The following is a 25,665-nucleotide window of genomic DNA, read 5'->3' on the forward strand; positions in this document are numbered from 1 at the left end:
TGGCAGCAACGCCACCCGCCCGCGCGGAGAGAGGGAGAAAGTGAAGCCGAGAGTTGCCACTCCCAGGGACTTGCTGGAATGCGGTTGGAGGGGGTGGGGGGTGGGGGGTGGACCTGCGAGCGCGCTGGCTCCCAATCACGGGAGGAGGAGGAGGTGGAGGAGGAGGGCTGCGTCGAGGAAGTACAGGAATGAAGTTGTGGAGCTGAGGTTCCCTCCATCGTGCGCACAGAGCCGAGAAGACCCCCCGAGGCCGCCGGCCGCCCCTGCGCTGGGTGCTGTTTCCGGCGCGAGCGCCCGGCCCCCTCCCCTCGCCCGCCCGGCGCCCTCGCCGCTTGGTCTAGCCGGAGCCATGGGGACGGAGCCGCAGTGAGCACCATGGAGCTGGCGGCCTGGTGCCGCTGGGGGCTCCTCCTCGCCCTCCTGCCCCCCGGAGCCGCGGGCACCCGAGGTGGGTCTGGGGTGGGGAGGGCAGGGAGCGGCGACGGGCCCGTGCAGCCTGGGACCCCCGTCTAAATCCCTGGTCAGACGGGAACAGAGGGGCCATCGGAGCTTCCCGACCCGAAGTTTCGGACAGTCCGGGGGCTCAGAGCCGCCGGTCCTCGGGTTCGGAGGGGCCAGAGAAGGTGGGGCAGGGGGGCGATTACACCGGAGCGTCTCTAGACGTCCCATTCGAGGGACTTGTGCTTTGCAGACCCTGCGACGGCTCCGGAACTTGTCAAACAAGGTCTCTGAAATTGTTCAGAAAGTTTCCCTCAAAGGGTGTATTGCAGGGTGTCTGTGTGTGTGTGTGTGTGTGTGTGTGTGTGTGTTTTCCCTTCAGAAAGTTTCCCTCAAAGGGTGTATTGCAGGGTGTGTGTGTGTGTGTGTGTGTGTGTGTGTGTGTGTGTGTGTTTTCCCTTCTTGAGCCCCCTCAGGCTCCTCTCTCAAAGCCTTTCCAGTTGGCAGCCTCCGCCTCCAGACTGGACTGGGCTGGATTCCTGGGGGTCCCTTCTGCCCGGCCCCCTCCCCGCCCCCTTTCGGCCGACTGGGTTGAGTTACTCCAGCTTCTGGCACGATCGGGGTGTGGAGGGGGGAGGTGGGGAAAGCAACCTGTCCAGCCAGAGCCGGGGAGCAGAGGGTGGCCAGTCCGACTGCAGACTTGCCTCACGCCGGAGACGGGCGTGGGGGAAGGGGGAGACGTTTGTTTTGAACGTCTCGTTAGGGCCGACTTAGGGACTCTGTGCTTTGTGACTTGGAGAGCGTGGGTCACGGAGGGGTGGCGGTGGGCTTCCTGGTCTGGGGCGTAAAGTGGGAGGGTTCTGAGGGAGGGATTCCTGGGCACTTGGAGGGAGGGGGAGGGTAAGGAACGGGGCCAGATGCGGGTATGTCGAGGGCCGGGTTGTCCTGCCTTTTCCTTTGTGCTGTGTATGGGGAAGGGTGCTGGGGTGGGGTGCAGTGTGTGTCTTGCCCCATCTGTCCGTCTGGGTGCGATAACGGTGAAGGCTAACGCGTACGGGAACTACACTGTGTGCCAGGTGCTGTGCGTGTTTTGTCTGGGTTCCCCTGCTTTCATCCTCAGAACCACCCTATAAGAGAAGTCCTAACTAGTGTGCCCATTTTCCAGGCTTGAAGACCCGGGCTTCAAGAGGTGAAGTAGCAGAAAGTAATTGGTGGGTCCCAGATTGGACCCCAGGCAGTGCAACCCCCAACCACAGCTTCAAAATCACTATATTCTTCTACCCTGAACATTGGGGGGACGCTGCTCCCTACATCGCCTGGTTGTGGAGAAGACAGACTGAGAATGTTCTAGGAGTAGTGGGTGGTCTTCACGGATCAGGGAGTCTGGAGAAGGGGTGGGTGTCGGGCTGTCTGTGTGTTGCCCGAGGGCCCACTCTGTCAGAGCTCTGCTGTGTTATCTGAGGGATGTCTATACTAGGGTGTTCTTGAGTTGTGTGGTCTGTGTGTTTGTGTGTCTGGGCTTTGTGTGGCCAAACAGCAGTCTCCCTGCTGAACTCTGCCCTCTCAAGGAACTCCCTCAAGAGCTGCTGTAAATAGCGGAGGTGCCCCCGCGCAGCCTTCTCTCTGAAGGAAGGAGGCTTCTCTTTCCCAGGAACCTCCCCTTCCCCTCCCTGTTTCCCAGACAGGCGTCTTCACCCCTGACCTTCTGAGAAGCGTGAGGCGAGGCAAGGCAAGGCTGGGCTGTCAGCCTGAGCCGCTGCACTCCTCACCTGGGCCTGGAGGTCGAGCAGGGGGAGGGTGGCTGGGTTGTTGCAGTGCTGGCATCTGAGCGGTCGGTTCTCCCGCCATTGACAGGGAGCTTCTCAGGTCTTCCTCACCCCTCGGCCTGCAGTGCTGGGTGCAGAGAGAGGTGTTGGGTGTGTTGTGCAGGGGAATGGCTGAAATGGCAGAACCCCACTCAGCTGCCTCTAGCACGCCTGGTATATGCCAGGGCTGAGGGCTGGCGCAGGCATGTGGGGGAAAGGGAGATGGGGGGAGGGCCCGGAGGGTTGGGATTTTCTTTTCTTAGAGGCCAAGGTTTTGCAAAGTGCAGCAAACACATCTTGCAGAGCTCATAGTTTAATTCCTGAATGATTCTCCCAACAGCCTCCTTCTTCTTGCTATCCTCGGGGAAAGTAACCTCATTTTAATATTCAAAAAAAAAATAATTGAAAGATAGGATCAAATGCCGAAAGAGAAAATACATTGTATTACAAAGTCAGATACGGAGCACCGTTGATTTTCTCTTGGTTTGGAATTGCCCACACCTCTGCTATATGAACTTCTCTTGCCTTGACTTTTAGAAAAGTACAGCGTGCTTCCTATTTGCCTGGTTCTCATCCATTACAGTTTCATTTCATCTCTGCAACAATCCTGTGAAGTAGGTGCACAGATGAGAAAACTGAAGTTCAAAGAAACGAAGTGACTTAGCCAAGGCTTCCCAGCCACCCAGTAATGTCCAGGGCATTTTTAGACTCTGATGAGGAGGCATTAAGCGTTGATCAAAGTCTTATTCCCTTCGACAGGAACGGGTTAAGCAAAGCCTCAGGGGCAGTCAGGTGGCCAGACTCGGGCAGAGGTGCTGTTTTGTTATTCAGGTGAAGGACCTCCCTTACCTGGGCTTTAGAAAATGAGGGTGAGCTGCTCCTTGCCCCCCACCAGGTTCCCTCTTGGCTTTGGAGTCCTCTCCTTCCCTGTACCAGCCCATGTCTGCCTTCCTTTTGGGCCCTCCTGGCATGGCAGGGGACTGAGGGCAAGGAGCAGGCCAGAGGCCAGTGGGACCTACAGGGCTACGGGTGAGGGAGGGACCAGTGTCGGGCTGGGGCTGGGGAGCTGGTGTAGGGCCAGGCTGGTTGTGCCTGGCCCTGGGTGCTGGGATGACCTGGGAAAAGATCCCCCTCCCTGCCCTGTGGGAAGCCCCTCCGGGGTGACACCCCCATCTCTTAGTAGGCCACCTTTCCTCCCCACCCCTGGGAAGAGAGCTGAGACAGGATGAGGGGTGCGTGCTCTCTTAAGGAGTGGGAGAACTATTATCGCCAATGTTGTGTTGCCCCAGCTCTGTTTACAAAGCCTTGTCACGTTTACAGACTGTTTCTTGATTCATTACGTCATTTAACTCTCATGTAATTTCTCTGCAGAGAGCAAGAGTTGTCATAATCCCCCCCTCACAGTCAAGGTCAGGTCAGTAAATATTCACTGAGTGCCTACTAAGTCACAGGCACTGCTGGACATCGAGGTGAATCTGATTTGGCCTCTGCCCTCGAGAGCCAGGGACTTGCTCAAGGTCACACCGTGAGTGGCCCAGCTAGGGTTGTGGCCTAATGACCTGAGCCCCGGCCCCAGGCGTGGGTGGTGGGTGAGTCCTGGTGTCACTGGAATGGGCTCTGGCCCCACGGGGTCTGGGAGAGGTGAGCTTTGGGGGTGCAGGTATTGTTCATGGAAACCAAAGGAAGTGTTGGCTTTCATGCTGGTGAGCAAGAGAGGCAGCTGGGACTGAAGGCTGGTGGGGAAGAAAGAACCCACTTGAGAACGTCCCAGAGCTGGGACCTGACCACTAACATCCAGCTAGAGGGACATGGGGGCCGTGACCAGCCTCTGAAGAGAGGGCTGGACACGGTGACCTCAACTGGTCCCTTTTGGTTTGGAGACTCTTGATTGAAGCTCATTCCTTCATTCATCCCGCGAACACTTGTTCAGGGCTCACTGTGTCCCCGGCTCCGGGTCGCTCCTGCCTCACACCGACTGCCCCAGAGATCTGGAGGTCGAGGCTCCTGAGGGACAGGTGCTCTGGAGACAAAACGCTCCCCGGTGTGGAACAGGACCTCCTACCCCCGCCCCAGAAAATCAGCGGGGGGCAGAGTGGATATGGGGACCATGGCGAGGACTGGGGAGGGGGAGGGAGGTGTGGAGGTAGAGGAGGTGTCAGGTTGGAGGGTGTTAGCCCCCAAGCCTCCAGCTCCCTGGGAGTAGGTCTCAGGGTCCCAACTTTACCACCTGTTGCAAACATTTAGTCTGAATCAGACTCAAAAACGGACACAAACAAACTCTTGGGGCGGGGCTCCTGCTCTTTCTGGTCCTCCCACCCAGCTCAGCCACTCGGCCCTGCCCGAAGCCTATAATGTAATCGGTGGCATCAACAGAGCTGGTGTGTATTTACCTTTGAACAGGGTGTGGGGAGGGGTGTGTGTGCAGTTAGGTCTAGTGGAAGGAATGTGGGGTTTGAAGTCGGCGCAGACTCGAGTTCAAATCCTCCCTCTATTGCTCACAGACTTTCTGATCTTGGGAGAATAACCCCTGGCAACCTCAGTTTCCTTCTCTGCAAAACCGAGGCTGTCGTCCCAGCCTCTGGAGGATGAGGCTCCTCCCAGAGTGCCTGCCGAGTGTTCCCTGTTGTTTTCCTATTGCCTGGCTACTGCAGCTGGTGTCCCTTCCAGGCGGCAGAGGGCACAGGGGGTGGAGACGGGCCCCTGCCCCAGCTCTGCCAGTCCCTGTCTCGGGCTTGGGCCAGGGCCTTGGGGTCTAGGCCTGGAGACAGGTGTGCCTACAAAGCAGCTGAAGCTGCTGAGGCTGGGGGAGGTCCTGGCAGCGGGCGTTATTTTTGGGCCTGGCCTGCCATCCCCGGCTCCTGTTTCTCTTGGGAGTCTGGGGGGAGGGACCCTTGAGTTCTATTTCTGGGTCCTCCCATTCCTCCCTCTTTGCTTCCTTCCCTATCTGGCCAGAGGGGTGGGAACAGAGACCACTCTAGGTGCTCCTGGGAGGCTGCCAGTTAGTGGCCATTGGCCCAGACCAGAACCCTGGGGGCTTGTCCCACCAGCCTTTCCCCCGATTTCTGGAGGCAGGGGGTATCTCTTATTACCCCCCAGGATTTGACCTTAGGCTCCAAGCTGCTGGGAGAGCAGGAGCCCTGGGGTCAGACCTCAAAGTCAGCCGCTGTGCTGTCCCCCTGAATCTGCACGTAGTCCGTGGGAGGTGGAGTGGGGACCAACAGGAATTCAGGGCCGCTCAGGCACCTGTGGATATGTGGATCTGGGGGTGCACCCCACCCACCTCCCCCTGGCACACCCTCCTGGGCAAGATGTGCCAGGTGATTCATCTTCTCACCAGAGCAGAAAAACGGGTTTAACTGGGCACTTTAATCTCCCCCACTGCTGGCAGGCATGGTGCCAGCTGTTGCCCAGAGCGCCCCCTTACCCGGGGTCGTTTACCCCTTCTAGTATCCCTGGGCTTAGTGAGTACTTCTGGTCTCAGGGACACTGGGCTGGGGTCCGGGTGGACTGGGTGGCAGTTCATCCTGATGCCCCTTGGCTGGTGGTTGGCACCAGGCAGGTACACAGGGCTGACGTAATGCCCTTGTGGCAGGAGTTTCGTGGCATAGATTCTGCCAGCTGGTTCTGGAGTCTTGCCCTGAGGAGGTGGCAAGGGTGAGGTACCAGCGTAGGAGCCTTTGGAGTAGGCAGCACTCTGGCTCAGCATCTGCAGCTCGGGTCCGGATGCCCATAGTTGGGATCTGATGTTCCTTTTCTCTGCCTGGGGGAATTCCAGAAGTCCCTGCAGTGACCAGGACCCTGGTGGTCCCCATGCCCCAGCTATGACTCCAGCTGACCCTCCTTCCCCACTTTCTGGGTGGCATTGCGGGGGTGGGTATCCCTTGCCAGGAGGTTGGCATGTGGGTGGCGTTGTTTGCTCGGGAGAGGGTCAAGGGGTATCCAGAGGATTCATGATTCATCATCGCCTCTCTTGGGGGATTTTTACCCGTTGGCCCTGAGTTGTGCCTTTGGGACAAAGGGAGGCTTTCTTTGCCAGCCAACACCCTGGATCGAACAGGCAAGCTCCCTAAGGCTGGCACAGCGAGGCCCCCTCTGGATGCTCGGGATGGGCCAAGTCAGGGGAGCTTCTCCCCTGATGTGCCTCCTCTTCCCAAATTTGCAGACTTTCTTTTACTGTTGCACGTTCTGTGGGTACAAGGGACACGGGAGGAGGGATCCTTCTGTTGTGCTTTCTCGCTGTCTGCGGTGGCATGACTCTGGGGAGTAGGTTGGCAGAGGTGGCCAGGTTGGCAAAGCTCACTGGGCAGTGCCCTCTGACCCATCTTCTCTCTCCTGCCAGTGTGCACCGGCACAGACATGAAGCTGCGGCTGCCGACCAGTCCCGAGACCCACCTGGACATGCTCCGCCACCTCTACCAGGGCTGTCAGGTGGTGCAGGGTAACCTGGAGCTCACCTACCTGCCCGCTAATGCCAGCCTCTCCTTCCTGCAGGTGAGGCCCATGGGCAGAACCCAGCCAGGCCCTGTTTCCTGCTGGGCTGAGCCCTCCGCTTGCAGATGGGTGGTAGAAGAGCTTTGCCCACCCTGTATTTCCTCTTTTGTGGTGGCTCCTCAACTGGGAAGTCCTTTCTGTTGTCTAACCCCTGTCCATCCTACTGCAAGACCAGTTGACTCCTTCTCTACAATGTGGCTGGCCGTGGACATCTCTGGGTGGTCTTGCCAGCATGATCACCTTCCGTTGTCCAACTGCCCCAGCCACTGTCCCCCTCCTACCCGGAGTAATGAAAGGGCTGGCGGGTTCCTGGTCCAGTTCTGCCACTGACAAGCCATGTGAATGTGGTCTAGGCCCTTGGCTTCACTGGATCTCAGTTTTCCTATCTGTATATTGGGAGCAACAGACATGCTTGAACTCCCTGGGGGGCCCATTTTGGAGATCACATGGAAAATGGATGTGAAAGGGTCAGGAGCAGGAGAGAGAATGGAAACCAGCCTCTGGGTTGTGTCCATGGTGCCCTGGAGCGGGGCCTCAGGTGCGATGCTTAGTCTGTCAAATCACAAACATCATCTCGTCCGGGCCTTTCCTTTACAGATGAAGAAACTGAGATGCAGAGAGGGTGGGGCGCTTGCTTACAGAGTGTTCCCCTGCCATTTTCTTTCTTTTTTTCTTTTTTTTTTTTTTGAAGACGTTGGGGGTAGGAGTTTATTAATTTATTTTATTTATTTTTGCAGTGTTGGGTCTTCGTTTCTGTGCGAGGGCTTTCTCTAGTTGTGGCAAGCGGGGGCCACTCTTCACCGCGGTGCGCGGGCCTCTCACTATCGCAGCCTCTCTTGTTGCGGAGCACAGGCTCCAGACGCGCAGGCTCAGTAGTTGTGGCTCACGGGCCTAGTTGCTCCGCGGCATGCGGGATCCTCCAAGACCAGGGCTCGAACCCCTGTCCCCTGCATTAGCAGGCAGATTCTCAACCACTGTGCCACCAGGGAAGCCCCAACCATTTTCTTTCTTGATCATACTAGAATCTGGTTCGGGGAGGTGGGGAGTGGCCTTGATCTGCATTTTATGCCTGAGGGAGCAGGACTGCTCAGTGGCTGGGGGCCTTGCCCAAGATCCCCAAGCACAGGGTAACCTTGAGGAGGCCTTGGGGTGGGGGGTGGTAAGGTCCAGGGCCTGGACCTGCCTCAGCCCTACCCTACCCTGTCCCCTCCCAGGAGATCCAGGAGGTGCAGGGCTACGTGCTCATTGCTCACACCCGAGTGAGTCAGGTCCCCCTGCAGAGGCTGAGGATCGTGCGAGGCACCCAGCTGTTTGAGGACAACTATGCCCTGGCCGTGCTGGACAACGGAGACCTTCTGGAAAGTGCCACCCCTGCTGCACGCGCTGCTCCGGGAGGGCTGCGGGAGCTGCAGCTGCGAAGCCTCACAGGTGGTCATCTTTATCATTGAAACTTTCTGCCGGTTATGGAGAGCTGCCCGGGGCCCCTGTTAGCCATGGGGATGCTTCGTGTGAATAAGAACTGGGCTCCCTTCCGGATGGATGCAGGTGGAGCTAGGGGAGGCGCCCTTGTGCGGATTCGAAAAAGATTTCCCTTCTTCCCAGGAAGTCACAGCTTGTGCCAGCCCACATAGCTTGATAGTCAGGATGCAGGCTGGGTTTTTGCCCACTTCTTGGCTGAATGCACGTGTACAGTGAACAACCTATGTAACTGTACGCGGCAGCCTTGGAGCTGACAGTGTCCCAGACTCTGAGTGCCAGGTGCTTTACCTGCATAACCCCATTTCAGTCGTGCTTTAATCTTGCAAAGGAAGCATCAGTGTTATGCTCGTTTTACAGATGGGAAAACTGAGGTTAACAGAGGATACGTGACTTGCTTGAGGTCCCACAGCTAGTTAGTGGCGGTGAGGCTGGATTTCACACTCGTAACTGCTAAGCAACGTGCCCAGAGTAGAGGTGGAGGAGAGGAGACTGTGACATGGACAACTCACTCCGCCCCGGATCTCTGTTTGTTCACGTGTGGGGTGGTGTTGGTAGGGCTTAAAGATGCTGAAGGAGTCTTCTCTGCTCCCCGAGGAACCTGGGGCGTGTGTAAGAGCCCCACTCCCCTTTTAGAAGGCAGGCAGGCCCCAAGGGAGGTCAGAAGATGACAGATGGGGGAAGAAGCACCTGATTATTGCCCGCCCCACAGAGATCCTGAAGGGAGGGGTCTTGATCCAGCGGAACCCCCAGCTCTGCCACCAGGACACTATTTTGTGGAAGGACATCTTCCACAAGAACAACCAGCTGGCCCTCATGCTGATAGACACCAACCGCTCACGGGCCTGTAAGCCACGCTCCTCCCCGCCTGCAGCCGCCTGTCTTTCTCACGCAGCCCACCGACCCCAAACTCCTGGCTTACTCCATGCCCCCGCTGCTGCCGCCGCACTAACACCACCCAGTTCCTCTTCCTCTGGGTCTCCTCCTCTCTGTGGTTCTCTGTCCTGTCTCCCTCTGCTTCCAGATCGCGCCTCCGGTTTTGGAGTCCTCCTCCTGCCCGCGTCTCTCCCTCACTGTGCATTCTGTCTCCTGGTCTCTGTCTCTCTCACTGCCGTTCTGTTTCTCTCCCCAGGCCCACCCTGTTCTCCAGCTTGTAAAGCTCCCCACTGCTGGGGAGAAAGTTCCAAGGACTGTCAGACCTGTGAGTTAGAGGGAGGCCCGGAATCTGGGGGCAGGGGCTGGGTGGGAATAAAGGTGACATGGCGGGTGGGTGCCGGGCCTCGGCATCTTCCCTGAGGCAGGAAGTCTCCCCAGAAGGTGATGCTGGTGAGGGGCCCGGTGCCTAGGCTGCCGCCCAGCCCTCATCCTGCCCTTTGCCCAACAGTGACGCGAACCGTCTGTGCCAGCGGCTGTGCCCGCTGTAAGGGCCCGCAGCCCACTGACTGCTGCCATGAGCAGTGCGCTGCCGGCTGCACGGGCCCCAAGCACTCTGACTGTCTGGTATGTGCCCCCGGCGCCCCAGCCCTCGGGGTGCAAGGGGAGGGGCATCCCGCCTGGTGCTGCCCTAACCCTCTGGCACACCAGGGCAAAACAGCCCAGTGCCCACCAGCTGCCTGTCCCCCAGGCCTGCCTCCACTTCAACCACAGTGGCATCTGTGAGCTGCACTGCCCAGCTCTGGTCACCTACAACACGGACACCTTCGAGTCCATGCCCAACCCCGAGGGCCGTTATACCTTCGGCGCCAGCTGCGTGACCGCCTGTCCTTGTGAGTGCCGGGGAGAGACGTACTTTTAGTAGTTTTGCTGGGGGCTTTGGTTTATGGAAATGGAAGCATGTTGTGAGTACTGTCCGCCCCTGGCTTTGGAGAGCTGGTCACGGCAGTTCGTATTGAGCTGCCTTGTTCTTTCAACAGCAGTGGAGCAGGTGGCAGCAAAGAATAGCAGCTAAGAGCCCATGCACGGAAGCCAGGCTGCCTGGGCCTGAGCCCCTTATTAGTCATGTGACCTTCTTGCTGTGTCTCGGTTTCCTTATGTGTGAAGCGGGGGCCAAAATAGTCCCATCCTCACCAGGTGGTTATGAAGTTTGAATGAGTTAATATTTGCAAAGCTCTTATAACTGTGCCCAGCCAATACTGAGCCCCCCTAAATGTTGATTTTTACTCTAGGGTCTAGATAGATCCGAGTTTTATTTACTAGCTCCCCTATTTACTGACGGGCATTTAGGGACTGGCCTCAGACCTGGGGACCTCTTTCCTCCTGTCACAGGAGACAGCAGTGGGCTCTTGGGTCCTGGTCGTACCCTCCCCGTGGCGGGTGAGAGTACGGAGCGTAGAGCTAGATCATTGGGGTTCACTTCCCGGCTCCTCCACTTACTAGCACAGGGACCTTGAGTAATTTACAGAAAACTCTGTGCTTTGGTTTCCCTTTTGGCAAAATGGGAATCTAACAGTGCCTATCGCACAGGGTTGTCGTGAGGAGTGGACGAGTGTCCAGGGCTCAGATATGGTGTAAGGACATTTCGGTATCGGTTGATATCATTCTTATTGTACTACCTGGGCATGGTCACACAGCTCATGGTGGTGGGGGGCGGTGCTGAAAGGCCAGGGCACGTGGGCAGACGATCTTGATCTCCTCAGACAACTACCTGTCTACGGACGTGGGATCCTGCACCCTGGTTTGTCCCCTGAACAACCAAGAGGTGACCGCTGAGGATGGAACCCAGCGGTGTGAGAAATGCAGCAAGCCCTGTGCCCGAGGTACCCAGTGGCCGCCCCCTGCACACCCAGCCTGGCCTAGCCCGCTGTGCCACCCTCCCTCAGACCCTCCTGGGACCCAGTCCTAGTCTCCCACTGACTCTGCCCCTGGCCCTCCCCTGAGCACTCCCACAAGCTCCCCCATGTCTCTGCCAATGTGGGGAGGGGGCATGTGGCCCCAGGAGGGGACTGTGGACAGGACCCAGGAGGTTGAATTCCTGGTGCTCCATGTGGAGGCTGAGGTGCCCCCCTGCCCCCCTCCCCACAGTGTGCTATGGTCTGGGCATGGAACACCTGCGGGAGGTGAGGGCGGTCACCAGTGCCAACATCCAGGAGTTTGCTGGCTGCAAGAAGATCTTTGGGAGCCTGGCGTTTCTGCCGGAAAGCTTTGAGGGGTAAGGAGACTCAGAGTTAAGGGTGGGCACATGGCCTGAGGCAGCGTCAGGGCAGTCACTGAATCCTGAGGCCCCAGAAGTGGAAGCGTTTCTTGGGGATGGTGGGAGACAGAGATGGGAGGCCACGGGTGCAAAGGAAGCAGGTGGAAGACCAGCAGGGACTTTGGAGGGGGAAGTTTTTCTTTTTGTTTGTTTGTTTGTCTTTGGCCGCGCCGCATGACTTGCTGGGTCTTAGTTCACCAACCAGGGATTGAACCCAGGCCCTTGACAATGAGAGCGAGGAGTCCTAACTACTGGACTGCCAGGGAATTCCTGGGATTTTTCTCATAAATGACATGTTATCTATGAATATGCACTTGTATGGAGGTCACACCATCCAGATAAAGTAAAATTCTCTTTGAGTTCATAGTAGCTTTATTCATAATGGCCCCAAACTGGAAATAATGCAAATGTATATCAATAGCTGAAGGAATCAATAAAGCTGACCCTTGGACATCATGGGTTTGAACTGAAGTGGGTCCACTTAAATGTGAACTTTTTTCAATAAATCCGTACTGCAGTACTACACAGTCTGGGGTTGCTTGAATCTGGAACCATGGATGCAGAGGGCTGACTGTAAAGTTGTACTTGGATTTTCGACTTTGTGGGGGGTTGGTGCCGTAACCTAGGCGTTGTTCAAGGGTCAACTGTAAAAGGTGGTATATCCATACAGTGAAATTCTCAGCAGTAAAAGAAATGGCCTACTGATACATAAAACAACATGAATGTGTCTCAAAAACATTATGTTAAGCGCAATAAGTCAGACAAGAGAGAGTCCACACTGTATGATTCCCTTTGCTCTAGAATAGGCAAAACCACTGTGTGGTGAGAGAAATCAGAACAGTGATTGCGCCAGGGTGAGGGCCTGGAAAGGGACACAAAGGAAATTTCTGGGGTGATGGAAATGTTCTGTATACCAGTTGGGGTGGTGGATAGGTGTGTGAATGCATTTGACAAAACTCATTAAATTGCACGCTAAACATCTGCAATTTATTGTATGTGAATTATACTTCAATAAAAATATGTATTAAAAAAGGAGAAGGGCTTCCCTGGTGGTGCAGTGGTTGAGAGTCCGCCTGCCGATGCAGGGGACGCGGGTTCGTGCCCCGGTCCTGGAAGATCCCACATGCCACGGAGCGGCTGGGCCCGTGAGCCATGGCCGCTGAGCCTGCGCGTCCGGAGCCTGTGCTCCACAACGGGAGAGGCCACAACAGTGAGAGGCCTGCGTACCGCAAAAAAAAAAAAAAAAGGAGAAAATTCCCTTCAACACGTTCTCCACCTTTACTCCCCTTTCTAGAGGAGACCACTGTTAACAGTTTGTGTGTGTTCTTCTAGACCATTCACACATATATGGATACACACGCACAGAGAAATGTAGTTTTAGTAATTTGGGGGGAAGGGTTGATTTAAAATGGGAGCCTGTTGTGAATATTGTCTGCCCCTGGCTTTGGAGAGCTGGTTACGACAGTTAGTTCATGTCCAGCTGCCTTGTTCTTTGCACAGCTGTGGAAGAGGTGGCAGCAAAGAGTAGCAGCTAAGAGCCCAGGCTGCCTGGGTTTGAGACCTGGCTTCTATCACGTACTAATCATGTGACCTTCTTGCTGGGTCTCAGTTTCCTCATCTGTTAAATGGGGGCAAAAATAGTCCCACCCTCATAAGGTGTTATAAAGTTTAAATGAGTTAATATTTGTAAAGCTCCTATAACCGTGCCCAGCAGGTACTACATGCTCCTGAATGTGAGTTTTTCGTGTGTAGTCTGGATAGATCAGGATTATATTTAATAGCTCCCCAGTTACTGATGGGTGTTTAGGTATTTAATTAAAAATTTTTAAGTTTAAATTAAAAAAATTTTTAAATGTTTAATTTCCTTAGGTTTTTTATTTTCCCTCTAACAAACAGTTCTCCCTTGCACATGCCTTTGAGAACAGGGGCCAGTGTCTCTCTAGGCCACATTCCTAGAAGTAGAATTTCTAGATCAAAGGATATAAACATTGTTTTGATATTTGCCAAACCAGGGCCTGGGCTTTGAAGTTCAGGATGGGAACAGCCAGGCTCGATGGGCAACGGGTTTAAGTGGAGGGGAGGTTAGGGAGGATGGCAGGGCCAGCTCGTGGAGGGAGGTCTTACCCACTCCCTTCTTGGCCCTCTCCTAATCCTCCTTCTAGGGACCAAGCCTCCAACACTGCCCCCCTACAGCCTGAGCAGCTCAGAGTATTTGAGTCTCTGGAGGAGATCACAGGTGAGCTGTCTCTCTGAATCCTGCTCCGATGGGGCTGGGAGGTCTTCGTCCTGTCCCCGCGCTCCTAGCCTCACCCTGTGCCTGCAGGTTACCTGTACATCTCAGCGTGGCCAGACAGCCTGCCGGACCTCCACGTCTTCCAGAATCTGCGAGTAATCCGGGGACGAATTCTGCATGAGTGAGCACCAGGGGAGGGAGGCCTGACGGGGGAGGAGCTGCCCCAGGAGGCCCGGGAGAAGCTCTGAGTGTGTAGGGGGGGAATGGGGGTTCTTATTCCCTGGGGACTCCAGCAGCAGCACTCCCGTGGAAGTTTGCAGAGTGTGCTGGGGACAGGAGGAAGGCGAGGGCAGCCCTTGCTGACGGGGAGGGGTCAGTGGTGCGTTGCCCCCCTGCATTTGAGCACTCCCTCTCCCACAGTGGTGCCTACTCACTGACCCTGCAAGGGCTGGGCATCCGCTGGCTGGGGCTGCGCTCGCTGCGGGAACTGGGCAGTGGGCTGGCCCTCATCCACCGCAACGCCCGCCTCTGCTTTGTACACACGGTGCCCTGGGACCAGCTCTTCCGGAACCCCCACCAGGCCCTGCTCCACAGTGCCAACCGGCCAGAGGTTGAGTGCGGTAAGACAGGGAGCCCAGCACTGCTGCGCGGGCGTGCCCACGGGCCTCTGGCATCAGTAGTCTGGGACTTACTTGTGCGTGTGCACTGCCCGTCCCTGGTGCACCATCCTTGACATAGCTCTGGTTGGCCTGGCCTCTTGGCATGGCTTCTAGCAGGGTCCTGCCACACTGCCTTGGCATCCCTCCCTTCCCTTTCCTCTCTGTTCCTGGAACCTCGGACCTCTTTCTCTCCCTGCTTTGCGTGGCACCTATCCCCACCTCTCCAGCTCAGAGCCATTCCCACAGACTCTTCCCCCAGCTCCCTTGGACCAGGAGTCTCCCCTGAGAGTCCCCTCTGACCCCTTCCTCCTCACTGCAGTGGGCGAGGGCCTGGCCTGCTACCCGCTGTGTGCCCACGGGCACTGCTGGGGTCCAGGGCCCACCCAGTGCGTCAACTGCAGCCAGTTCCTTCGGGGCCAGCAGTGCGTGGAAGAATGCCGAGTACTGCAGGGGTATGCGGGGCAGAGGAGGGCGCGGCCGGGCTGGGGGGTGCACAGGGGCTCCTTCCAGACCCCTGCACTGGCCGTCCTCTCCTCAGGCTCCCCCGGGAGTACGTGAAGGACAGGTACTGTCTGCCGTGCCACCCCGAGTGTCAGCCCCAGAATGGCTCAGTGACCTGCTTTGGCTCGGTGAGGTGCTGGTGCGCTCAGAGCTGGGGGGGGGGGAGCAGGGCAGGGTTGGGGGTGCTGCCAGGGACCTGGCCAAGTCCAGTAAAATACCCCTGGGGAGGCCTCCAAGCCCGGACCGGAACAGTAGGAGGGTGGTAGGGGGCTGGAGGGTGGCTGGGATGCTGGGGACAGCAAGAGTTGCGGACGATGAGGCCCTTCAGACCATGCAAAGGGCCCAAGGAAGCCTGTGCCCTTGGCCGTGGCTGTGCTAAGGTGGTTAGACCTGGGGGCTTAGACATCAGGTGACCTGGATTCAAATCCAGGCCCCACTTGCACTGGATCATTCGTAAAATGAACGTTATACTAGTACCCGCCCCATTGGGATGCAGTGAGAATTAACTCAAAATAGGGTTTGGCACAGTGCCCGAGCACAGGAAAAAGTCTTCACAAGTTAGTTACCATTATTACTTGCTGTTATACCTTAGGTAATACACTCCCCCCACCCCAGCAGGCCTGGGGATCAAGCTTTGAAGGTGGGGAGCTGGGTGCAGGACAGGGGCAGCAGACACAGCAGGTTTGGGGCTGTCCCAGGAGCAGGGTGTACAGTGCTGCTGAGCGACCGAGGGAAGCACAAAGGGGACCCAAGGGCCTGGTCCTGCTGCCCTGGGGGCGTCGGTGCCAGCCCCCCGCAAACCCTTCCTCCCCTCCCAGGAGGCTGACCAGTGTGTGGCTTGCGCCCACTACAAGGATCCTCCCTTCTGCGTGGCTCGCTGCCCCAGTGGTGTGAAGCCTGACCTCTCCTTCATGCCCATCTGGAAGTTCCCAGATGAGGAGGGCATGTGCCAGCCATGCCCCATCAACTGCACCCACTCGTGAGTCTGAGGGCCTTTTCCACGGAAAGAAAGGCTTCGTTCCAGGACCCTCTCTGGGGCTCTTATTCTAAAAGTGGGACAACTCTGCCTTTGCTTACCCCGAGACCCTTAATTTTTCATATCTTTTTTTTCTGATCACAAAAGTAACACATTGTTAAAAATTTTTTAACTAAAGCATGAAAGTGAATAGTATTAGCAATTCTATCCCACTGTTAACAACTTGCAATATTTTTCCTCCAGTTTTTTAAATCTATGCACACACTAACATATGCATTATTATTATAACATATAAAGTATATTTTTATATATTATTATTATTATTCTCCAGTTTTTATCTGTGTACATTCTAGTATATACTTCTTTTTACCAAAGTGGGATCATAGACCATAGGTATTGTTTGGAAATTGCTTTTTCTCACTCAGCATTGCAATTTTTCTTGCAGTGTTTTTCCACGTCCTAACACAGTGATCTGCCCTGTTCTTTTTATGTTTTTCACTTAGTTGTTTTTAATTACACATGGAATACATGCCTACATTCTTGTGATACACATTTTCAGCAGTATCAAAGTATAAACACTGTAAAGCAGAAGTGCCCTTTCGTCCACTCCCCCACCCACCCAGTCCCCCACCCTCCCCTCCCTGGGGAGAACCACCAGGTCACTCTGGTGTGCTCCACACTTTTACAAAAATGCATTTTACGTTTATGTTAGGTTGAAGATTGCTGTTTTGGGAAGTCAAAAATGATCAAGAAACAGCAATTTCATCTAGCTCATCTATTTCTCAGCAATTTCATCTGACTCACATATCATCAGTTTTGGTTTTTGTGTGTGTGCATTTTTTTTTTTTTTTTTTTTTTTTTTTTTGCAGTACGCGGGCCTCTCACTGTTGTGGCCTCTCCCGTTGCGGAGCACAGGCTCCGGACGCACAGGCTCAGCGGCCATGGCTCACGGGCCCAGCCGCTCCACGGCATGTGGGATCTTCCCGGACCGGGGCACGAACCCGCGTCCCCTACATCGGCAGGTGGACTCTCAACCACTGTGCCACCAGGGAAGCCCTGTGTGTGCATTTTTTTAATGTAAATAGGATAGTACTCTACATATAGTTCTGCACTTTGCTTCCCGTCCGTCCCGGCACTTTATGTATCTTGGAGGTTCTTTCTTGTGAGTACACATGAACCTACCTCCTTTTTTTTTTTTTTAACGACTCAATCTGCAGTATGGATGTAGTATTATTTAACCATGTCCCTGTTTGGGGGATATTCATTGAACTTGTCTCCTTTTTTTTGGGGGGGGTGCAGTTTATTGCACTTGAGCTCCATGTACAAGTGAGCATCTTGTACATGCCCCCTAGTGTACAGGTGTTGGCATTTTTAGGGTCTACCCTGAGAGGTGGAACTGCTGGGTCACAGTATTGTCAAACTGTCCTTGGTGGAGGTTGTGCCCAACTACTTCCTGGCGTCCTCTACAGAGGGGATAGCCAAGCTTTTGGACTTGATGCTCCTCTGGGTGCCCCCCACTTCCTACCCAAGACAGGGAGGTGCAGGGGATGCAGGTTTGCAGACTGGAGAAGGCCTCCCCTGTGGGGTGGTAGAAAGAGCCATGGTGACCTTGAGCCCAGTTTCTGCCTTGTCAAATAGGGATCATAACCCAGCTACACCCACCTCTGGGGATATTGTGAGGCTGAGTGAGTGCAAGAAGCGGTTCCCAGCCTTGCTGACAGGACTCTCTCTCTTCTGCAGCTGTGTGGACCTGGATGACAAGGGCTGCCCCGCCGAGCAGAGAGCCAGGTCAGCCTGGTCCCCAGGACGCATCCCATGTTGCCCCTCAGTCCCCCTCCGGCCCCTGAGTGGTCACTGCTATAGGGAGGGGGTCTCCTGACATGACACATGTCCCTCCCCAGCCCACTCTTCCACTAAGGATCCTCCTTTCAATTAGCTTCAACCAGTGGACAGAGGACCTGCTCGGGATGCTTGGGGGGCAGGGAACAGGAAAAGATGGCGAAGACACCCAGCACCTCCCCACCCTCGAGTAGGTAGGGGTCTCCTAAGGGACACAGGCAGCCTGCAACTCCCTGGGACTCAAGGCACGTTGAGAAGAGAGCGCAACTACAGCACTGAGGACGGGACAATGACTTCTTACCCGGGGGCAGTGGGAGGCTTCAAGGAGGAGGTGGCATGGGAGCCAGGTCTTGAAAGAGAGGCAGGTATGTCACTTGCATTAGGAGGAAAGCAACCAGGCAGCATGGTGAGAGGGGTCAGGACAATCTAGGACATGTTTGCTGAAGGTTCTGCTGTCGTGGGCCACTGAGTAAGCTCAGAGGAGGGAGTAAGGGGTGAAGTGTGAATCCGGTTCGGGCAGGATCTTGGAGGGCATACGCTCTCCCTCACCATGAGGCCACAAGCCCTGTGATGTCCATCACTGGACTTGATTTCTAGGCAGTGGGGTGTTTGGGGAAGGGCTTTGGGGAGAAAAACAGATTGGAGTATGTCCTAGGTAAGCATTTGTCCATGACACAAGCGTTCATTAGAGGTCTGTGATGTGCCAGCCCTTGGCTAAGCAAGGGAAGGGGGCAAGGATGACAATGATGTAGGGTCAGCACCCAGGAGATCCTTCTATCCCAGGATGAGCTGAGTCTTGAAAGATGACCTCATGCAGAAATGACGGTCCAGGTAGAATTAACAAAGGCTGGGAGCTGTGGAAATCATGACCTATGGGTGGAAAATTTGGCTAGAATATCAGAATCACTGGGTGCACATTCCCCACCTCATACCACAATCAGAATCTCTGGGGGGTAGGGCTCCAGACCCCTGCATACTGACAAGCTCCCTGGTGATTTTTGTCAGGAAGTTTGAGAATCCTGGGCTAGAGCCCTGGGCAAGAGCATAGACAATTTGGAGATGTGGGTGGAGAGGGTTTTGAATGCCCAGCAAGGAGTCTGGACTCCTTCTGGAGGCAGTAAGGGAGGTTTTTGAGTAGGTGAAACAGGATGGGAACCTGCACGTCACCCTTCCAACTTCCCTTTCCAAACGCCAGTGACCTTTATGCCCCTCCATGGGACCCCTTCCTCCCTCCTGTCCCAGACTGGTCCCCAATCCCTGACCCTGGCTCCTGCCCCCAGCCCTGTGACATCCATCATTGCCGCTGTGGTGGGCATTCTGCTGGTCGTTGTCGTGGGGCTGGTCTTCGGCATCCTCATCAAGCGAAGGCGGCAGAAGATCCGGAAGTACACGATGCGGAGGCTGCTGCAGGAGACAGAGGTGAGGCGGTCCGAGGGCCTCTCGGGTGGCCTGGGGTCTGCAGCCCAGTCTGTGGCACTGACGCACCACCCCCTCACCCCAGCTGGTGGAGCCCCTGACACCGAGCGGAGCGATGCCAAATCAGGCTCAGATGCGGATCCTGAAAGAGACGGAGCTGAGGAAGGTGAAGGTGCTTGGATCCGGAGCTTTCGGCACCGTCTACAAGGTCAGGGGTGGGGCCTAAGTCCTGGGTGGGCGGTCCCAGAGGGTGCGGTCAGGGCGCAGACGAGGGCTCTGTGAGGAAGACAGCCAGGGGCTGGGGGCGGTTCTGTCTGTCGGGTTACCTATAAGGGGATAGGGAGTGGGCTGAAATGGTGAGGTTGCTGCTAAATAATGGGGTTGGCCCAAGGGTGGGGAAGGGGATTGGGAGCACAAGTAGGGACCCCTTGGACGACTGCAGGTTGGATCTGGCCCACCCTCTTCCTGCTCACATCCTCCTCTCTCTGCCCAGGGCATCTGGATCCCCGATGGGGAAAATGTGAAAATCCCAGTGGCCATCAAAGTGTTGAGGGAAAACACATCCCCCAAAGCCAACAAAGAAATCTTGGACGTAAGCCCTTCCACCCTCTCCAGCTGGGAGTACAGCGCGGACCCCCTGGCTGCAGGTCTGGGCTGTGGGCTCTGTCTTCACTGGGGTTTTAGGAGACACTTTGTGGTCCCCCAGATCTCTCCTCTTAACCTCCTCAGTCTGTGGGCCATGGTTCTGGTTTGTGACGAATGGGGTTGGATTGACTGAGGGTCCCCAGTCACGGCTTAGCCCTCGGGAGGGGTGTGTGGTGGTTTGGGGGCCAGTGGTTTCCCACACCCTCTCAGTGTGTACCCTTGCTCCCAGGAAGCATATGTGATGGCTGGTGTAGGGTCCCCATACGTGTCCCGCCTTCTGGGCATCTGCCTGACATCCACGGTGCAGCTGGTGACACAGCTTATGCCCTATGGCTGCCTCCTAGACCACGTCCGGGAGCACCGCGGGCGCCTGGGCTCCCAGGACCTGCTGAACTGGTGTGTGCAGATTGCCAAGGTATGCACTTTGGGGGCCGGGGCTCTGCGGGTGCCCTTGGGAGCAAGCCTCTGTCTCCACTCAGAGCTAGGATGAGGAGGTTTCCTGGGAGAGTTCTGGCAGAGCGTCCAGAGGTCCACACAGATGCCTCTGACCCCAGGGGATGAGCTACTTGGAGGATGTGCGACTCGTGCACAGGGACCTGGCTGCCCGGAATGTGCTGGTCAAGAGTCCCAACCATGTCAAGATTACAGACTTCGGGCTGGCTCGGCTGCTGGACATTGACGAGACAGAGTACCATGCGGACGGGGGCAAGGTCAGAGGAGGGAGCAGAGTGAAGCAAGGGGGAGTGGGGTCTGGCCCCCAGGAGACCTCAGAACGGCCACCTCCCCACCACACCTGGTTGGAGCACTTCCTTCTCTGCTCTCCCAGGTGCCCATCAAGTGGATGGCGTTGGAGTCCATTCTCCGCCGGCGGTTCACCCACCAGAGTGATGTGTGGAGCTATGGTGTGTGATGGGGTGGGTTGGAAGGGTGGATACGGAGCCGTGGCCCCGGGGGGGGGGTGCGGGTGGAAGGATGAGAGCTGGGACGGAGCGAATTAATGGACACTTTGGCATGAAGGAAGGAAGGGGCTGCCAGTGCCGCAGTCTGCCAGTCTGCCAGGGACTGCGGAAAGACTGAGCGTCTCCTGCCCTTGACACTGCATCCCTCCCCTCCTCCCCCCATGGTGCCAGGCTCTTGGATAGAGCCTCTGGGGCTCAGTACACTAAAGCTCCCTCGGTTCCCCCCACCGCTTGACCCCATCTCTGCCCCAGGTGTGACTGTGTGGGAGCTGATGACTTTTGGGGCCAAACCTTACGATGGGATCCCAGCCCGGGAGATCCCTGACCTCCTGGAGAAGGGGGAACGGCTGCCCCAGCCCCCGATCTGCACCATTGATGTCTACATGATCATGGTCAAATGTGCGTGGTTGAGCTGGGTCGGCTGCTTGGAGGAGGAGCGGGAGGGCCCGGGTGGAGTGGCCTACAAGGGGCATGGGAGGGGGCCAAGAGCAGGATGATATGTTTAATGCAGCCTCAAAAGGGTCTCACTTCCCTTTACAGTACCAGTCCAGAGGAGCTATCAAGGACCAGCTAGAAAGAGACTTAATGCAAAATAAAAAGGGGAAACTAGTAGAGATTCTCAAAGGTTCTCTCTCAGGATCCGAGTCTGGTACCTCTTCTCTACCACCTGAGGCCTTTGGACTCTAGTAACTGGGGTTGTCTAGGCCGGGGGTGGGGGTGAGGGGCTCTGCACACAGGCTGCAGCCAGAACTGAGACGCTGGACTCTGCCCGCCCCCAGGTTGGATGATTGACTCAGAATGTCGGCCGAGGTTCCGGGAGTTGGTGGCCGAATTCTCCCGCATGGCCAGGGACCCCCAGCGCTTTGTGGTCATCCAGGTACTGGGCCTTTCCACGCCATCCCTGCCTATGGCTAAGATCACTCTCCCTTAGAGGGAGGAAAGGGAGATGACTCCTGGGTCCCAGGCTCCCAAGCCCAGCCCCTGCCTGAGTCGTCAGACCTCTGGGACTCCCTGAGCCTCCCTCGGGAGGCTGGGCTGGGGAGAGGCTGCCACGCTCCGTCTCCCGCCTCCCCAGAATGAAGACCTGGGCCCTACCAGCCCCTTGGACAGCACCTTCTACCGCTCGCTGCTGGAGGATGATGACATGGGGGACCTGGTGGATGCTGAGGAGTACCTGGTACCCCAGCAAGGCTTCTTCTGCCCAGACCCTGCCCCGGGCTCTGGGGGCACAGCCCACCGCAGGCACCGCAGCACGTCCACCAGGGTCAGTGCCCCCTGTCACAGTGTGGTGGGTGTGTCTGGTTACTTCCCCCGACCCCAGTGGACTAGAGTCCCCTTCTCCAGTGTCCCCCAACCATCACCTCTCACGGAGGAGACCCCATTATCCCCAAGAAGGATTCCTGCTGCTTTCCAGCTGGGACCCCATTCTTGCCACAGTGACTGTGTCAAACCCCGAAGGCGACTTCCTTTTATCTCCTGTGACCCTGTCACCTCCCGTGAAGTCTCCATCATGAATGACCCCCGTCATGACCTTCTCTCTCGTCCTCAGAGCGGCGGTGGTGAGCTGACGCTGGGTCTGGAGCCCTCGGAGGAGGAGCCCCCCAGGTCTCCACTGGCACCTTCCGAAGGGGCTGGCTCTGATGTGTTTGACGGCGACTTGGGAATGGGGGCAGCCAAGGGGCTGCAGAACCTCCCCCAGCATGACTCCAGCCCCCTGCAGCGGTACAGCGAGGACCCCACAGGACCGCTTCCTCCCGAGACTGATGGCTACGTTGCCCCCCTGACCTGTAGCCCCCAGCCCGGTATGGAGTCCAGGCCCGAGCTGAGAGGTTGGGAGGTGGGGATTGGTGGTGCTCAGCCCAGGGCCCACTCTGGGGGCAGGGGCAGCAGCCAGAACACACGGGCTCCTCCCCCTAACAAGCCTCCTTCTCTTGTCCTTTCAGAATACGTGAACCAGCCAGAGGTTCGGCCACAGCCCCCCTCACCCCTAGAGGGTCCTCGGCCTCCTCCTCGACCTGCCGGTTCCACTCTGGAAAGGCCCAAGACTCTCTCCCCTGGGAAGAATGGGGTTGTCAAAGACATTTTTGCCTTTGGGGCTGCCGTGGAGAACCCCGAGTACTTGGCACCCCGGGGCAGGGCTGCCCCTCAGTCCCACCCTTCTCCGGCCTTCAGCCCAGCCTTTGACAACCTCTATTACTGGGACCAGGACCCATCAGAGCGGGGCTCTCCACCCAGCACCTTTGAAGGGACCCCTACAGCAGAGAACCCCGAGTACCTGGGTCTGGACATGCCAGTATGAGCCAAAAGGCCCGGGCCGCTGAGGCCCTGCTGGCCCCTCAGGGAGTGTGGAAGGCCTGACTTCGGGCCTGCATCAGGACGAGGCGGGGAGAGGGCCCTTGGATCACATCCAGGGCAGCCTGCCATGCCAGCAATCTTCCTTCCTCTTCCAACTCGTAGGTGGCTGAGAGCCGCCCATCCTGGCTGGAAGAGGGGACGGCACCGGGGAGTCTTGACTGATGCTGGAGCCCTGGCCCAGCCACTAGGGTCCACTGGATGCCACAGCCAGTCTCCTTACCTGAGGGAGCTGCCCAGCCCGACTTCTTCCAGAACCTGACACTGAAGGACAGGGAAGCTGAGCCTAGGAAGGGAAGAGGCCCCAGGAGGGTGTCTAGGAACCAGAGCAGAGACTCCCTGAGACCTAGCTCTGCCCCTAAGAAGGGGACAGCAGCAGCGCCCAGATCCGGTCCCTGTACAGGGTGCTCTTTGGGTTTTGTTTTTACTTATGTTTTTTGGTTGTTTTATTTTATTATTTTTTTTAAGATGAAATAAGGACTTGGTGGAGAGTGGGTATTGTGGAAGCGGGGTGGGGGGGCAGTCTCGGGGGTTGCGGGAGGAATGTCCCTTCTCCACACCCACTTTCTCCATTTGCAAATATATTTTGGAAAACAGCTGGACACCGGCCTGTGTCTGGGATGGCTCTGAGCCATCCCTTTACTGCTCACCTCTTAACCTACATTCAGTTCCTCTTTCCTGGAGGGACTGGCTAGGAATCTTTGGAAAGCTTGAATGAGGAGCCTACTGCCAGTTTCCTGGCTCTTGGATTGGGGGGAAACTGGTTGGGATTCTGACCTGAGAGCCCTTGGATGACCAGATCATTCTTGCTTAGAAAAAAAGAAACTCCTAAGGCCACCCACCAGAATGGGGTAATTTCCTCCCTGTAGGCAGGGGTAGTTGGGGAAGGATGGGGGAAAGAAGAGGCAGTGTCTACTGTGTGACTCATTTTCCTTGCCTTGGCAAGGAAATCGTTGAATTAGAAGTAGCTATCCAGAAAAAACCCACCCAGACAGCAGGATCACATTGGTGGTATAAAGGTTGGGCTGGCCTCTGTCTCCCTCTCCTCCCTTCCCATAGTCCCAAACTGGACATAAAAACACACACTAAAAAAACCACACACACACACACACACACACACACACTAGTGGGCACTGGTGTTTGCAGTGCCACTTTATTGCCAATAGCTGACATTGCCTGGGGTTAATGGAAAATAAATTAGAACTATGGTAGCATCTCACAGGTATGGCTAAGCTGGAGAGGGGAGCAGGTTTTTGTGGGCACTGATCCTGGGAAAGGGGTATAAGGTGGCTGTAGAAATGTCCACAGAGAGGGTCTTCTCTTTCACCCCTAAGACCACAGAACCCTCCTGGTACCCAAAGGGGCACAGTGGAGGCCAGGGTCTCTTAGCTACGGGGAGCTAAGTGCGGTGAAGGAGGCTGTAGGGAGCCCTCCACAGAACCAAAGGGGTGACCGAGGCTTGGATCCCAGAAGAGAGCAGGAACCCAGAGTCACGTGTCGTCACAGGATGACGCAGGGAGGGCGGCTATTGGTGATCTTTTCTAGGGGTTCTCCGTTACTGGCTCTTCGGATGGCCTCAATGAGCTAGAGGGCAGAGATGTGGAATGGGATGATGCGTTCATTGTAGGGGCAGGGTGAACCAGGGGTCTTCCCAGCATGGCAAGTACTCACATCTTTCTCATAAGGAAAACCTCCATTCTCCAGCTTGGAGAACACCAGCTGTCCATTGATTTCGATCTCAAAGGCCCCTGGTATTAAATAAACGGATGAATGAACTGTATGCTGAGAACAGGCAAAAGTCAGGGGAGGCCCTCCACACTCCTTAGACTGAACACAGGCTCCTCCTTCGTGTCCTTCGCGGGCCCCATCCGCTTCCTTTGAACTTGGCTTCCTAACTCAATAGAGGGTTCCCTCCCCTCAACCCTACACTTCAGTCCCACCCATTTTTCCCAACAGGCTTCATCTGTAACCGCCCCCCTCACTCAAGTTGCATGGACATTTTACTATGTGCCGGACACTGCTGGACACTCTATAAAACAGCCAGTGCCAGAGCTAGAAAGTGGTAGAGCTGGGATTTAGAACACTGACTCGGCAGGTGTTCTGCGGCCTCACCTGTGCCCCCTAGGCGCGACTCGATCTCGATGCCAGGATACTGCTCCTTCACGGCACTCGCCAGCTCCAGGTAGGTCGCCTCGAAGCCGCAGGGTTCACTAGGGAGAAGATACCTGAGGTCCGCTTGGGTTTCGGGGACGGTACCTCCGGTGGACCCACCCTCCTCCGGCCCGGATTCCCCCACTGGCCGGAGCCCCTCACCAGTACTCAACCACGATGCGGACCCCACTGCCCGGTTCGACCTCCCCGGGAGGGGGCGCTACGGACGCCGGCCCTGTCTCCCCGCTCATTGCTGCCGGCTCCCCACAGCAGCTGCTTCCGGGTGTGACGCGACGCCGCAGGCACGTGACGGGGCGGGGCCGCGCGTTACATCCGGGCGCCCCCTTCAGGCGGCGGCTGCTGCTTTGTTTTGGCACTGTCACCAGCTGGAGAGCTGGGCTGTGAGCATGGGACCCTTTCCTGGCCTGCATTCTCAGCGCCCGACTTGCCCCGCACCTAGTGTCCGCTGGACTTCACGGTCTTATTTAATCTAATGACGTGTCTTAGACTGCAAAGCGCTTTCCAGTTTACAAA

General features: G+C 56.5%; 2 protein-coding genes across 3 annotated transcripts; one reads left to right on the forward strand and one right to left on the reverse strand.

Moving 5' to 3' along the window:
- Positions 1–145: 145 nt before the first annotated feature.
- On the forward strand, positions 146–23,470 carry ERBB2 (erb-b2 receptor tyrosine kinase 2). Of its 2 annotated transcripts, XM_060082657.1 has the most exons (27): positions 146–448; positions 6,583–6,734; positions 7,949–8,162; positions 8,923–9,057; positions 9,343–9,411; positions 9,595–9,710; positions 9,835–9,976; positions 10,847–10,966; positions 11,232–11,358; positions 13,563–13,636; positions 13,724–13,814; positions 14,054–14,253; positions 14,612–14,744; positions 14,831–14,921; positions 15,612–15,772; positions 17,510–17,557; positions 18,889–19,027; positions 19,110–19,232; positions 19,518–19,616; positions 19,899–20,084; positions 20,224–20,379; positions 20,496–20,571; positions 20,881–21,027; positions 21,408–21,505; positions 21,704–21,892; positions 22,178–22,430; positions 22,572–23,470. In XM_060082657.1, the coding sequence occupies exons 1-27, from the start codon at positions 376–378 to the stop codon at positions 22,925–22,927; spliced, it is 3,768 nt and encodes a 1,255-aa protein (XP_059938640.1). In that variant the 5' UTR covers positions 146–375; the 3' UTR covers positions 22,928–23,470. The 2 variants fall into 2 exon arrangements, with proteins under 2 accessions (XP_059938640.1, XP_059938639.1); XM_060082656.1 differs by having other exon boundaries at positions 8,923–9,411.
- Positions 23,471–24,093: 623 nt separating this feature from the next.
- MIEN1 (migration and invasion enhancer 1) lies at positions 24,094–25,415 on the reverse strand. The gene is made up of 4 exons (XM_060081801.1): positions 25,294–25,415; positions 25,093–25,190; positions 24,652–24,728; positions 24,094–24,564 (listed from the first exon to the last, which is right to left on the reverse strand). The coding sequence occupies exons 1-4, from the start codon at positions 25,380–25,382 to the stop codon at positions 24,481–24,483; spliced, it is 348 nt and encodes a 115-aa protein (XP_059937784.1). The 5' UTR covers positions 25,383–25,415; the 3' UTR covers positions 24,094–24,480.
- Positions 25,416–25,665: the final 250 nt, after the last annotated feature.

Source organism: Mesoplodon densirostris, chromosome 18, assembly GCF_025265405.1.
Source record: "Mesoplodon densirostris isolate mMesDen1 chromosome 18, mMesDen1 primary haplotype, whole genome shotgun sequence".
In the NCBI taxonomy this organism is placed as follows: Eukaryota; Metazoa; Chordata; class Mammalia; order Artiodactyla; family Ziphiidae; genus Mesoplodon; species Mesoplodon densirostris.